General features: G+C 46.7%; 2 protein-coding genes across 2 annotated transcripts in view; both read right to left on the reverse strand.

Annotated features, from left to right (window-relative positions):
- The window catches only part of LOC119378858 (nuclear factor of activated T-cells 5), a 128477-nt gene that overhangs the window by 37154 nt on the left and 75983 nt on the right, over nucleotides 1–15340 (reverse strand). The window lies entirely within an intron of this gene.
- On the reverse strand, nucleotides 22–3088 carry LOC119378859 (uncharacterized). Its single transcript, XM_037647906.2, has 2 exons — nucleotides 2878–3088; nucleotides 22–2795 (listed from the first exon to the last, which is right to left on the reverse strand). Exons 1-2 carry the CDS (start codon nucleotides 3086–3088, stop codon nucleotides 1789–1791), a joined length of 1218 nt encoding a protein of 405 aa, XP_037503834.2. The 3' UTR covers nucleotides 22–1788.

A 15340-nucleotide genomic window follows, 5' to 3' on the forward strand; every position in this document is an offset into this window, starting at 1 on the left:
ATTCGCAGCGAGATGCAAGACTAATGTGTCTCCGTTTCGCATGCGTTCGTGTTCTCACAGTTTGCGCGTCGAGCAGACGCCAGCCCTGGAAACGAAAGTAATTTTCTACCGTGTTCAAGCACTCATTAGGCCCATTTATTTTCCCGCGTCGTAACGAAATGTTCATGCGACTCTCGCTGATGATACCGCTAGTCTTGTGCCGGCACAAATGTCGCAGCTTTCACAGTAATTGGCGTAGCTTGGCGAGAGCACGCTGACAAGACCGCTCGCTTCTCGCGTCATGAACTCGTGAGCTTGCGTGTGCATAACTTGTTCATGCGCATGCGTCATGCAATCCTCCGGCTCGCGTGCCGATAGGGGCAGGGAAGGGATTTGGCTTGCGAAGGCTACGTTGAGAGAGTGACAAAGGTTGAAAACTCGCCTCCTCGCATCATGGTTTCGCGCCGCTTCAAAATATTTGTTTTCTCAGCTAAGAATGCACAGATATTAAAAATTCTTGCAGCATAATGCTCTTCACTGGGCATACAACTTCCAGCATCTAACTTAAATTCGTTATGTGACCTGGTGAGGAGCCCTTTAAGTGTCAAAATGTTCATTGGCAAAAGAGCGTGTTATGGCGTAGGGCTTCTGCGAATATGCTAATAAGCTTTGTTCTCCTTTTTAATTTAACATGGCATGTGCACTCTTTGTTGATCATGTTTTTAGGGAATTTTGTTCGATTCATCATGCAACGTTGTGAAAATAGTCTACTTGCACTAATCCATCCAAAAAATGGTACAGAACACAAGTGTGGTAGAATGACATTAGACTGAGGCATGTTATGAAGAATAATTTCAGTCATGAACTTGGAAACAACCAAAAAGTGGCTATGAATTTACTTTATTTACCTACCCTCAATACCCAAAGTAGCACAGGAGAGTGGGTGACATAACACAAAGAAAAAAAAATAACAGAATGAGTTCTGGCTTTACACAATCAGAAACAAACACTAAGATGAGCAATAAAATCACAATAAGATGCTATCTCTCTAGTGCTATTTACTGAATGCCTAAAATATGTATTTAAAATGTCTGGACTGGGAAGAAACAGGAGTGACTATTAACAGAGAGTTTCGGCAACCTAGAATTTGCAGAAGACGTAGTGCTCTTCAGCAATACAATTGACAGAAACCAAAGTCTGATGGGTAAAGTGGCGCTGTCCCTAAATAGAAAAGTACACAATCATTGCATATGGGCAGATTTAACAATGGGGTTGAAACTTGCAGAATAATAAACTCGAGAAAAAGTAAAGGATGACGCAGCACACGATGGAGCGGAAAGTGAGGGGTACGAGAGTAAATACCGATAGCCAATGCATTAGTTGCATTAAGCGAAAGGCTGGCAAAGTACATAGGACTGCCAACTGGTGGTAAGCTAGAGCAACGGACTTGGTACGATGAGAAGGAGGAAGAAGCTGAGGACAAACAAGTCGGATGGTACAATGAATATAAGGAGTTCACAGGGATAATACAGAATAAGCTCATGCAAACTAGAGCAAATGTTTGGTCGTTGGGACAGTCCTTCATCCTGTAGTGTACAAAAAATAGGCCAAGAAGGATGACAGAATCAAATTACAATGACATGTAAACAATAAAATTAATGCAAAAGTAACAACAGCATGTTGCACAATATTGCCAGCAAATTCAAAACAAATGTAGCTACGCCGAGAAAAAACACATGCTCTGCGTCATGTCAAAAAAAAGGGACGGGGTGAGAGACAAGATGATCGACTGACAAAAGGCCCCAATGTTCAAGTTAATCTGGGCTTCATGTTAGTGAGTGCAGCACAAATCACTGTGATGTCTGTGGCGTAACGCAGCAAATTGATGGGGATTCGATTCCGGAGGATGTGAAATGTCTTCATGCGGCCAATAGCACGCTCCACATGAATGCGGACTTTCGATATGTGGCGTGCGTCTTCCACCTCTTTTGCGGAGAGTTGCTTCTTCCCTCTAGTCATTGCTGGCACAACAAGTTCTGCTCCCCTACGAGCCACTTCTTCTTTGATTAGAAATCCTCTATCAGCCAAAACTGTGTCACCGGCTTGAAGCTTTTCAAGAAAATCGGATTTTAAGATAATTTCTTTGTCTGATGCTCGCCCACCCCAGCATTTAGATGCAAAACTAATTGCTCCACATGGTGTGATGCCGACTAAGAATTTCATTGTGTTTGTGCTTTTGTAATTTGAGTAGGTCTTTGACCTTGATGAAAAGCCAAATGGTCTTTCAATTCGTACTTCTGTGCAGTCAATGATGGCAATGCATCTCGGGTATTTTCTCTTTACTGTCATTGGCATCGTTCTGCTTGCATCTTCTCGTGAGGGCCAAATAATAAAACGCTTACACTCAGACGCAATTTTTGGAATGTTCCGAGACATTATTCTGCCTACCACAGCTTCTGACAAACCGAACCTGTGGCTCAGGTCTGTGTTCAACAGCGAGAGCCTCAGTTTCATTAGTACAATCAGCACAACATCAGCTACAGTACACTTACTAGGGACATACATGTTTGACTTGTCAAACAGTGAAATAAAAAATGAAAAAAGTGCAACAGTTTTCAGCCCCGTATAAATGCTAACGCACTGTTCTGTGATGCACTCCGCTGAAAAGGGTCCTTTGTTGGCGTTCTTTTCCGCTGCTTGAGCTCTTGTTTCACAATCGTGCAGATTCCGTCTCAAGACGTTGTTGTCCCGCACCAAACTTTCATTTCTGATCTCCAGATTTCTTACTTTCCTTTCGAGGTCTTGATACTTTGGCTCTAAAACAAGCATGCAAGGAGCACAGTTATCACTTTAGAAACAAATATGCGTAGCACACAACATGTAGCTACGTCTACTTACTGCAAATGTAGCAAGGCACTGCTATGACTGGCCACTCGTTATCAAATGCAGCTACGTCTGTGTCCAGCTCCACTGCCTGGGTTTGTTGCGATACTGCAAAAAGTTCATGCTTAACAAAATGTATAATTAATGACTCTGTTTTACCTTCTTGAGTTTCTGGATCAGTATCGGGAAGCTGCAATGGCTCTGTCAGGGAGTCAGAAGGGAACATGGAAAAGGGAACATGGAACGTGCCACTCTGACCAGCAACAATAACCTTGGCCAAACATCAAGCTTCTTACCAGAACAGACATCATTTATTGTTGAACTGTCAAGACCATAACTGCATTCTGGGTCAGATACTTCTGAAAATGGTGTTGGCTAAGAACGGTCAAATTAGTACATGCCTACTACATGCCCATATCTTGATACTCGTTGCCAAAAAAAGTTAGTTTCAAGATAACCAAGCTTGTAAAAAACTCACGAGTGCCCAACTCTCCATAAACCTCTCTAGCAAGAGATCTTGACGATGCACGCTGGAGACGCCTAAACACCGCTGCCTTTTTGTCTTTTTTGTGTGCAAACAAGCTCGGCACATAATCGGGATGATGTGGGCTATCCGACGGTCTGCCTGCATGCACAAATTAAGGATCCCACATCGTTACAACGTGATGCTTAATACAGTTGCACTTGACATGCTGCTTATGACTGCAACTACCACATTGTTATGAACGTTACTGAATGTGTTCATTTATATCAACCGAACAAAAGTAATAAAATGGAAAGGCGGGCTAGTTGGTTTGGTTGCATAATGATAATGTTCTTCATGTAAAGGAAAACACTATGCCGTTCTGCGCATGCGCAGTGATCATTATGTGCGTGTAGCGAGTGTATATTGTTGTTTTTTATTGAATAAAGGTCAGTTGATAGTCTGCGCTGGTCCTTGTGAACTTTTCGTCTGTGTCTTCGTGTTGCGTGCGCAATATTATCATTATACGAACAAAAGTAACCTGGTTAGACTGCGTGAGAGAGAGAGAAATAGATGAAAAGGAAGAGGCAGGGAGGTTAACCTGGTGCGAGTGACCAGTTTGCTACCCTGCACAGGGGTGGGGGAATCTCCATTGTGTCTGTTAGCTTTGCCACTGCAACACCGAGCAAGCTATGGTTGCATGGAATGCTAACAAAGATATGCACCTATTACTATTTCTGGATATTCATAAGCAAGAACACAATGTTATGGTGGAAATAGAGATCCAGCTGACAGTTGCCAGCTAGACAGGCATAACACATTTCCACTCATTCGATAGAAGGGTAGAGGACAGGAAGATCGAAGAGGAGAAATAGGGACGGCTAAAAACACAGGACATATGCTAACATGCAGTGAAATTTTCAAGCATCCAGCGAATATATGTAGAAAATAAGGAAGGTTCGCATACTACATGTGTAAAATGACACGAGTATTCTCAAAAATGTACATAAAAGTAAAGTAGGAGCATTCTTTCTGAATACTGGCCGCCTGCCTCACCCACACTTCCTATGCTTCTAGTAAACATCGCCTGCGAGCCATCGCGTGCTCTGTGTATGCTCTCCCGACCAACGTGAACGTTTTACTATAACACAAATAGAAACTAAATAGTCCAGCAAAGCAGTCTTCAGTGCGGCGTGAAAATGCGCATAGTAAAAATACTGAGTTGTACACGGGATTCCAGTCGTTATGGTAATTCGCCACGCACAAACCAATGCGCCGTGTTGGTTATTCAAGCAAACGACGGTAGCGACCTTGACGACAATTTTCTCTATGTAAATTAAACAATTACTACGTGCCGTGGAAAAAGTTTTTACATGCCTGCAAGCTCTCGCCATACGCACGTGTGCAGCGACCGCGAAGGCGTGCAGCCCAGAAAACAGACGCGACAGATTACGCGCGTGCAGCTTTTCTATGCATGGACAAGCTGCACGTCCATGCATCTCCATACATCCCACGGAATGTGCCACGCATACAAATCTTGACGTTGCAGTAAGAACAGCCATGACGACGGCACTCTGTGTTGGTATGTCATCGCAAGCGCATGCAATTCGGAAAAGCACAGCCTTCGAGGCTGCGCGAATGGACCTGCCACATAATTAGTTCACACGAGCACATTTAAATCCTTCCCAAGACTTTCGCAGTCAAATACACCGAGGCAAATGCGATGAATATGCGAACACGACCGTGTAGTTAAACTCTCCACACACGTCCTCTGGGGTGAACGTGGTCGCTCTTCAAAAAGGTTTATGCGAAGAAATATGGAGTGAGGCGTAACAATGACGGGCTTAAGAATAGGGTAAACATTTCTGTTACACAAAGCAGGCCACGCTAACCGCTAAATAACATGAGAGCTTACCTGTAATGAAATGTTTGGAACACAACCGATGAGCAGGCGTCGGAGACCACTTCTCCCGCTTCACGGCAGCTGCCCATTTCTTGCAACGGTCCTCGTCAAGTGGAAAGCGATGAAAACTTATGCCGCCTTTCTTGTGTCTTTCAGTACATCCAACCGCGACGCAGCTCGTCGGCATACCGCTTTTTATGCCGTTGCACGACGTCGAATTCAACACACACCAGCGAAAACACAGCAGCAACTGCGGTAGGCACGGCGGCTTTTGCCTACCGCGCGAAACTAAACGCCCGACGACAGCGCCACCGCATTTTCGTGACGTATGTCCGGTGGAATAGGTGTATATATATATATATACATATATATATATACACATGTACATATATAACGGAGTATTTGGGGAGTATTTCTGCCACGCAGCAATAATCGTCATCCACCTCGCGTTATCACTGCGGTCCCGGCACTTCCCGGTCACGAAGGGCGCGCGCGCTATCAGCGTGACATAGCGTTCTAGATAGGAAAGTGACGAGAGCCGGGTTTTCAAGAACGGAAACGCGAGCAAGCCGGATGACGATTATTGTTGTGTGGCAGAAATACTCCCCAAATACTCGATTTTTTCTTAGAGTGCATCTCTCTCTCCTATGCATTTGTGAAAGCTTGCGAGCACTTTCCTACTGACAAAACTTTCTTTAGAAAGCGTTTGTTTAAACTTCGTTATTCTGTCTACATCTTCTCTTTGCTGAGGAGGAAGAGTACAAAACAGAAAGACATAATCAGCGCTGGGTCCGATTGACTACCCTTCACTTGAAAGGGGGAGCGGAAGTAAGCTTGAGACGGGAGAACGCATCCAGGCCTTGAGAAGTTGCGCCAGCGCTTTCGTTGCTCTTTTTAGCTGTGATTCTCATGCTCCTTGTGGTTGTCTTGCGCATCATGCATCTTCTCAACCATTAAGTATTATTAAAGAATCGAACAACAACAAAACAGTACACGTGCAGCAAGGTTATGCTACCCACAAATTGTGCACAGCCAAGGCTAAAACTTGGTTTTCCTCTTGATATTGATCGCTGTCAAGCACGTGTAATGCACTGAAAACAAAAAGTAAACCTAACAGCTATTTTCTTTATGTCTAACTTAACCCCCCCACTACGGTTTTAACTTGTATGACTGATCACCTTCCTAGAAAAGAAAGATCCTTACAGGTCAAACACATAAAGAACGTTCTATTGTGCCACTGTTACTGCTTATCATGGTGTAAACGTTCTACGTATTGCATACGTCATCATGGGTAATATTCACGATGTCTTCCAAATCGGCTCTCTAGTTTCTGTTGTGTGCGACTCTGGCCACCCACTTTCTTGCAGCATCCTCAGCACAATGAACCTTCAACAATGTGCCGTTCACGCTACATTGCTTCATGTCACATTTGCTGTAGATTTTCTCAAGTGTAGATTCTCACAATGAGGACTAATTACCACCACAGCTATGTACCTCACTGCAATTGCTGCCTGTACTTTAAACTATACGAGGCATGCATAAGAATGTAGAGGGATTCAACAAGGTGTTTAATATGTTCCAACTGGTGTAATACGTACATTTATTCCTTTGTCTAAAGAAGGTGTTTATGAATACCAAACACACCTCTTCACTACACAGGGCAGCTGGCTAGACAATTACATTCACTTAGGTAATTAATACTGCTTGTTCCAAACCCATTCTAATTTACTGCAACTACAGAGCTTAATAAAGACGTGTAATGCAGCTGAAAAGCTAGGCTTATGAATGTGACATTTGATTTGTTATGCAACAATGCACCCGCATGAGAACACACAGTATACAAGCACACGACCCATGCAAAGCAGTGTGCACGTGCCTGGCTACATGCCTGCATCAACAAATGTGCAGAAGAGAGGGAACCAAAATTTGCCCGAAGGTGCTACTCACAGTCAAATTGCCATTCTGTCTGCCCCGACTGGCTCAAAAGGTGCTGACTGTCCCCTCATTGAATTGAAATCGAAATGCAGCCGAATTGAAAATGGTCTATTTTCAAAGTAGTCATTCACAGCCTTCTATGTTTTTATAATGGCCAAGCAATAGATTACGCTGGGCGAGTTTGTTTCCAATTTGCATGATCATGGCATGCAAGACAGCACAAAGAAGGCACATATGAAACACGAAGTGCTGACTGACAAGTTGTCAGTGTGTCTCATGTGCCTTCTCCTCCGTACCATCATACACGCCGTGATCATGGATGCCTATGCAGTTGCCTCTCAATACATTTGAGCCACTCTCTCGCTCTGGGCACTATCTTTGCAACAAACAAGACACACAGGAAGTCAACCAAGGTATCGCGTGGCAAGCTTGCTCCTTTATTGCGAACCAGTTTCATATATGCAAAATCTAATCCTTAACACAAAAGAGGGCTCAACAGCACAAAATGCGAGCCTCTTTAAAACTCTTTTGAACCATTCTTTATCGCTGTTGAAATAAGTCTTCAATAAACCAACCATCTCAAACACGGCCAGCTCTTTCTGTTCATCAAAGGCACTGGGACATTAGTGCAAGACGACCTTCACTCCTCGGTTGGGCCCTGCTTCTTGTAGGTGGCGCCAGTCTCCTTCAGCTTTGGAACCAGCTCCTTGAGGGACGAAGCAACCGATTCCTTCTCGTTCGATGAGTCATCCAGTGTCAGGTGCCTCATGACGAGCTCTGCAAGAGGGCACAGTCGCAAAGATTATACATATTTAGGGTGTTTCATGAGCCAAAACAATAATATAATTATGAAGCACACCATAGTGGGGGAATCCAGATTGAATTTGATCACGTGGGGTTCCTTAATGCGCAAGTGATGAGGTGTTCTTTCATTTTGCTTCTACCAAATATGGCCACTGTGGCTGGGAATCAAACCAGCATTGCGGTGCTTGGTGGCCCAAGGTGACAGCTGCTAAGCTATTGCGGCAGATATAGACGAGAAAAGAGATTAATATTTGCTTGCATTGTTGTGACTGTTCATTAGCTTTTGTTGGTACAAATGCAAAAAAAAAAAGAAAATGAGAACTACGAAAGCGAGGAATCTAAGCCATTTCCTGGATAAAAGAATCTCCAGTTTATTTACTATGGTTATTTCAGCTCTGGTGAATTGAAATTCTTTGCCACATTTAATCGCAATTGGAAGTTCATGCCTGTGCTTGAACTGGTGTTTCTAACTAAAAAAAATTGACCATTTATGACTTATTTGTGACCAATTCCCTTTGAGACTTCAGTGTGCTCGAACATTTGTGTCACCCTTAGCCGCATGACACTGAGATTCGATGGCGTGCACGAGCCCTAAGAGTGACGATGGCAGACATTAAATAAAGTTTGATTGCTTGAAAATCAAGTTTGCTGGTTTCATCTTCTTCTTATTGCCAAGATCAGAAATGCACAATATTTTTCTTGCCAAATAATTGGTGCATGTTCAGTTTTTAAATAGTTTAGGCACTAAGATTTCATGTCTAACTTAATTTTCCACTTTGAACCTATAAAATGCAGGATGCATGCTCGACAAGGTGACATATTACTACCGAGGCCAATTCTAGAGTCGGTGGCGTGTTTTGCTGTTTTTCCTGCATCTCGCTTAATGCCACCTGCTGGATAACTCCGATTTCATCATTCCCCACGTGGTCGAATTAACAGATGTCGACGGGAATAACTTATCGTTTTAGATTGGTTCAACATTCACTTGTAGTTGCACTTTATCATACCCCTGTAATGCCAGTTTAGGGCTAAGTAATGCAAGCGTACTTTTGTTTCCACCTTCTTAAGTCTGTGTCAGATCAGTGTAAAAGTGACACATACACATCAACGCAAACATCACCCTTAGTGGAAAGATTTGTGCTGATGTGATGTGTCAAGTAACATGTGTACGAGTTATTATACGTACACACTACATGGACACATATATACGCATGCTTATACATATTATGCAAGTTTTAATGTCGAGTTTCATTCCGAGAGCGCTGTGCAAGTGTACCCACCTTGTGCTTGGTGTAGAAGGGCAAATGTGTCTGGTGGCAACTGTGTTCTTAGTGCAGACAGAATCTGGGGCACGAAGCGTCCCGAGGCGTGGAGTGCCTTCTGCGTCTGAGCTTGGGCCACGAGAAGCACAGCCAGGTGCAGGCAGAGCGCAGCATCTTCAGCCTCTGACAGCTGCGCCAGCAGAGCCTGGCGGTGGCTCAGCAGCCATTGCCTGGACGGCAGATAGAACGGCATGATAAGAATACTGATGTTGTAATGACCCAGGTGTCACCACTGAATGGACCTTCCCATGCCCCGTCAGAGCGTAGTCTGAAGCTCCAAATCTTCAAGCTAAGACAGGCAAAACATTTGGTAGACTACTCGATCACTTGACTGAGCTTGAATGAAGATGATGTTACTGTTGAAGCAGTTGATGGTGTACATTTGCCATTATTTTGCTAACATTAACCATCACTTAACACTAGCCAACATTTGCCAATGGTAAGTCTGTACTGGCAGACATTAGCTCATTACTCGGTATACACATATAACAGTGGCCAGTGTAACCGCTGCTAAGCAGTAACAGGTAAATATGGTAATTAATTTCAGTCAGAAACATTCATCATACCATGTTACAAAACTTCTGTGGAAGAAGCCCAGGAGGAGATTGCCTTCAAAGAGTCACGCTACCTAGCAGAACCCTTGTCCAATGTTCAAAGAAGCTAATAGCACGACAGGTCATGCACATGGACTACTAGTGTATAGACAACTACTTGTGCACGTAACTGGCTAACGCAGTAAACGTGACTCTCCCAGATAGGTGCGCATTTGACCTGACACACTCTCATTTAGGCTTCTGAGTTTGAGCTTGTGTTTACGTTCTTGAATGCATGTAATCACAGCAGTTTTGGTACAAAAACCCCATCGCTTTGGACTTCTGTGATGGAGTTTTTACAACTTGCTTCAAAAGCCAGTTTTTAGAAATTGAGCGAACGGCACACAATTTATTGCGTGCTGTTTTATGCTCCTTCAGATTGCTGCGTATATATGCGCCTGAAAAGATCATGCAGTTCTTGATCACAGTGCCACAGCACTTTTCTTTCTTCTTACTCTTGATGCACTTATGTTCCAACCAATGGACAGGCAGAGCGTGAGAAACATGCATATTCATTATTCATTGCATGCAACTTTGCTCATTTATAAGGTGCCAATGATTGTAACTACTGTAAAGAGGTTTATTGGGCGAGCCGAACGAACGGGTGGTAGCTCGGAAAAGTACGCAGGTAGAACAAGATGGTGGTGTTCCAACGCCGATCTCGTGCCTATCTCTCGCGATGATGATAGCTGAGCCCGTGTCTTCAACGTCTTCCTTTCTTCATTATAATTTCCCCCGTCGAGAAAGATGAAGCCACCTTGGCGATCTAACAGGTGGGAACAAGCGGGTCGAAGTACGGCTTGAGGCGTTCTACTTGAACGATATCACGTCCACGCCGACGACGGTCGCTGGGCGGCGTAAGAGGTTCAATGGCGTAGTTGACGGGTGAAGTACGCTCGACCACGCGGTAGGGACCATGATAATTTGAGAGTAGTTTGGGAGACAAACCAGGAGCGGACGGCGGTACATGCAGCCACACAAGTGCTCCAGGAGCGAACGTTGCGGCAGGAGGATGATTGTCATCGCGGGTCTCTTTCTGGCGCTGTTGGTCGGCCGTAGTAAACTGTTTGGCTAGTCTGCAGCACTCTTCAGCGTAACGGGCGGCGTCCGACACGGGTGTGCACTCGGAGGCGTCTGGTGAGTATGGCAGCAAAGTGTCGATAGTGTGTGACGGCTGGCGACCGTACAGAAGGAAGAATGGGGAAAACCCAGTTGTGACTTGCGTAGCGGTGTTATACGCGTATGTCGCAAATGGAAGAACGAGGTCCCAGTTTGTTTGATCAGATGCAACATGCATCGCAAGCATGTCACCCAGAGTCCGATTAAACCGCTCAGTCAAACCATTTGTCTGAGGGTGGTAGGCTGTACTCATCCGGTGTACAATGTGGCACTGGTGGAGAAGTGCTTGGATTACATCGGAGAGAAATACCCGCCCACGGTCACTCAGGAGTTCGCGAGGAGGACCGTGACGAAGCACAAATCGATTGAGAATAAAAGATGCGACGTCCTGTGCTGTCGCTGTGGGAAGAGCAGCGGTTTCGGCGTACCGTGTAAGGTGGTCCACGGCAACGATAGCCCATTGGTTGCCTGCCATTGTCAATGGCAATGGTCCATAAAGGTCAATTCCAACGCGGTCAAATGGACGGTCTGGGCACGGAAGTGGCTGTAATGAACCTGCTGCAGGATGTGGTGGTTTTTTCCGCCGCTGACACTCGTGGCAGCCGCGAACGAACTGGCGGACGAAGCTGAACATTCCGCGCCAGTAGTACCTTTTTCGTAGACGTTCGTAGGTCTTGAAGACGCCGGCGTGAGCACATTGCGGGTCGGAATGAAAGGACGCGCACATTGTAGAGCGCAGCGTTCGGGGAATAACTAGGAGCCACTTCCTACCATCGGGTGAGAAGTTACGCCGGTACAAAAGGCCATTCTTTCTCGGTGACGCTATAGTTCGACTCAGCCTTGGTGAGAGCTCTGCTGGCGTATGCGACGACATACTCGGCGAACCCATGCTTCCGTTGTGCGAGAACCGCACCGAGGCCGACACCGCTGGCGTCAGTGTGAACCTCAGTAGCCGCTGTAGGATCGTAGTGCCGCAATATAGGTGGTGATGTGAGGAGACGACGGAGTGTGGAGAATGCATGGTCACACTCGGAAGATCATGACGAAATATCGGTGGCGCTGCTTAAAAGTTGGGTCAGAGGCGCAATAATAGAGGCGAAGTTGCGCACAAACCGGCGAAAGTAGGAGCATAACCCGACGAAGCTCCGTAACTGCTTCACAGTCGTCGGTTTGGGGAAGTCGGCGACAGCACGTAGTTTGGCCGGGTCTGGAAGTATACCGTCCTTTGATACGACGTGACCGAGAATCGTAAGTTCCCGTGCAGCGAAGCGGCACTTCTTGAGATTGAGTTGGAGCTGCGCATTCTTCAGACACGTCAGGACGTGTTTCAAGTGTTCGAGATGTGTTGCGAAATCTGGCGCAAAGACAACAATATCGTCGAGGTAGCAGACACAGATCTGCCACTTCAAACCCCGTAAAACCGAGTCCATCATGCGCTCGAAGGTGGCAGGCGCATTGCAGAGGCCGAAGGGCATCACATTAAATTCATATAGACCGTCGGGTGTCACAAAGGCTGTCTTTGGACGATCAGCATCTGCTAGGGGCACCTGCCAATACCCAGAACGCAAATCTAACGATGAAAAAAACTCGGCGCCTTGTAAACTATCAAGGGCATCGTCAATCCTGGGCAAAGGGTACACGTCTTTTCGAGTGATCTTGTTTAGGCGCCGGTAATCCACGCAGAACGGAATCGAACCATCCTTTTTCTTAACTAGAACGACAGGTGATGCCCATGGACTTTGTGATGGTCGAATAACGTCGCGTTGAAGCATATCGTCAACCTGTTCGCTAATAACTTGGCGTTCCGCCGCGGAAACACGGTATGGTCTTTGTCGCACAGGCGTGTGGGAGCCGGTGTCGATGTAATGAAGAATGGTAGAAGTTCGGCCAAGGGCAGGTTGAGCAACATCGAAAGAATCGCGGAATCGGTGCAGTAGCTGGAGAAGATCAGATCGTTGAGATGGCGACAGTCCATCTGCGATCGACGAATCGAATAGTTCGGAAGCTGGTACATCATAGGTGTTAAGGGCACTGATGGCGTCGAGGTCGCTACGAGATGAATCATGCTGCACAGTAAAAATTTCTTCCTTATCAATGGGCTGCACGCATCCAAGAGATTCACCCTTAAACAGGTTGAGGGGATACGGAAGGGGATTAGTGAGGCAGAGAACACTGGTTCCATTCGAAATTGAAATTGTCGAATAAGGCAGAAGAAGTGGTTTCCGACTAAGCAAGAGGCTCGATGGTTCAAAGAATGCAGCTCCATCACACACGCCGTTGCAAAACACAGGGAGCAAAACAGCTGCTGTCGGGGGAATTTCGGCGTCTTCTTGGACGACTAGCTTGTGTGCGGCTTGATCATTGTGGCCGTAGGGCTGGTCGTACAACGGGAAGAGTTCAAGTGCGGATCTGGCACAATCGATAACAGCCTGATTGCGCGATAGAAAATCCCAGCCAAGTATGATGTCGTGAGAGCAGGAGGAAAGGACGATAAACTCAACAATGTAGGGGTCCTCCGCGATGATGAGTCGGGCAGTGCAGGCGGCTATAGGCCGAACAGGTTCTCCATTCGCGGTACGTAAGGACATCGCATCAAGAGGCGTGGTCACTTTTCAAAGCTTGCGACATAGTTTAGCGTCTATAACGGAAACGGCAGCACCGGTATCGACAAGAGCATATGTATGGGCGCCTTCTACAAAAACTTCAACAATATTCGACGGCAAAGTTCGAGGACTTGAGCATTTCGACAGCGCAGTTCTTGCCTCCTGAACTGCGGCGGCTAGTTTCCCTCACTTTCAGGTGCTGGTCGACGACACATGGGCGACACGGAGCGGCGACGGGGTGAAGGTGCGCGACGAGACGTAGGTTCCAGGTATTCACGTGAAGACGTGCTTGAGTGAGCATCCGAACTGTCAAAGCAAGAGCGGGGACGATCCATGTAGTTGTTCTGTGAACGGGTGTCTGTGTATCCCGGCACTCGACGTCGGCAGTGTCGGGCGACATGGCCAGGGCCACCGCATGCAAAACAGATCGGCCGGTTATCGCGCGTTCGCCAGGGATTTGTAGCGATAGGAGCACCCCATGTGACAGGTGGAGGAGTCGAGGCTACGGCTTGTGGCACTCCATAGAATGGTGGGGGCTGTTGCTGTGGTAGATGCTGCCGCTTTACTGCCTCAGCATAAGTAAGAGGTGCGGCGACAGGGTGCTGCTGAATGGGTACCGGCAGGGCCTCCGAAATCTGTTCTTGAATGACGTGTCGGAGCACGGGAGCCAACGGGGTCGGTTGCCGCAGTTGCTGCTGCTGTGGGAACTCTTGGCGCTGAGCAAACGGCAGGAGTGAAAGCTGACGTGCCACCTCCTCACGCACAAAGTCTTTCATTTGTGTGAGAAGGTATGAGTGGTCAGGGACAACGTCCAGTGCAGCGAGCGGTTGATTAGCCTGAGATGAACGTCGGGTGAGAGCTCGTTGCCTTCTCAATTCGTCGTAGCTCTGGCACAAAGTTACCACTTCGGACACCGTACCAGGAGACTTCGCAAGGAGCATTTGAAAGACATCGTCGTCGACACCCTTCATAATGTGCTGTATCTTCGCACTTTCGCTCATTGAGGCATCGACGCGCCTGCAGAGATCGATTATGTCTTCGATGTAGGCGGTAAACGTTTCACCTGGTTCTTGTGCCCGAGTACGCAGCCGTTGTTCTGCGCGTAACTTCCGCACGGCAGGGCGACCGAAAACTGCGGATATTGCATCCTTGAAAGCGGACCAGTTCTCGAACTCGGACTCGTGGTTAGTATACCATAGCTTCGCCACGTTAGCCAGGTAAAAGTTCACGATGCCTAATTTAGCAGCGTCATCCCACCTGTTGGGTCCACTAACTTTTTCGAAGGACGACAGCCAGTCCTCGCCGTCCTGATCTTCCGTTCCCGCAAATATCGGGGGATCTCGCTGGCGAACCGAGCCGGGGCAAACGGCGGCCGCGAGAGGTGGTGCCTGTTGGGAAGCGTCGACTTGCATGGTCGGCTGCAATGTGCGGGATCGTAGTTCCAGGGTGCAGGCGATGTGGGTACCCCGCACCTCCACCAAATGTAAAGAGGTTTATTGGGCGAGCCGAACGAACGGGTGGTAGCTCGGAAAAGTACGCAGGTAGAACAAGATGGTGGTGTTCCAACGCCGATCTCGTGCCTATCTCTCGCGATGATGATAGCTGAGCCCTTGTCTTCAACGTCTTCCTTTCTTCATTATACTACGTACATGCATTTTGTTTTGACAGGGAGAGATGAAAACCCAAATTTTTTCTAATGTAACGCTCACCCACGCTTTCATGTTCTTAATTATTTT

The sequence above is a fragment of the Rhipicephalus sanguineus genome, chromosome 1, assembly GCF_013339695.2.
Source record: "Rhipicephalus sanguineus isolate Rsan-2018 chromosome 1, BIME_Rsan_1.4, whole genome shotgun sequence".
NCBI classification, from domain to species: Eukaryota; Metazoa; Arthropoda; class Arachnida; order Ixodida; family Ixodidae; genus Rhipicephalus; species Rhipicephalus sanguineus.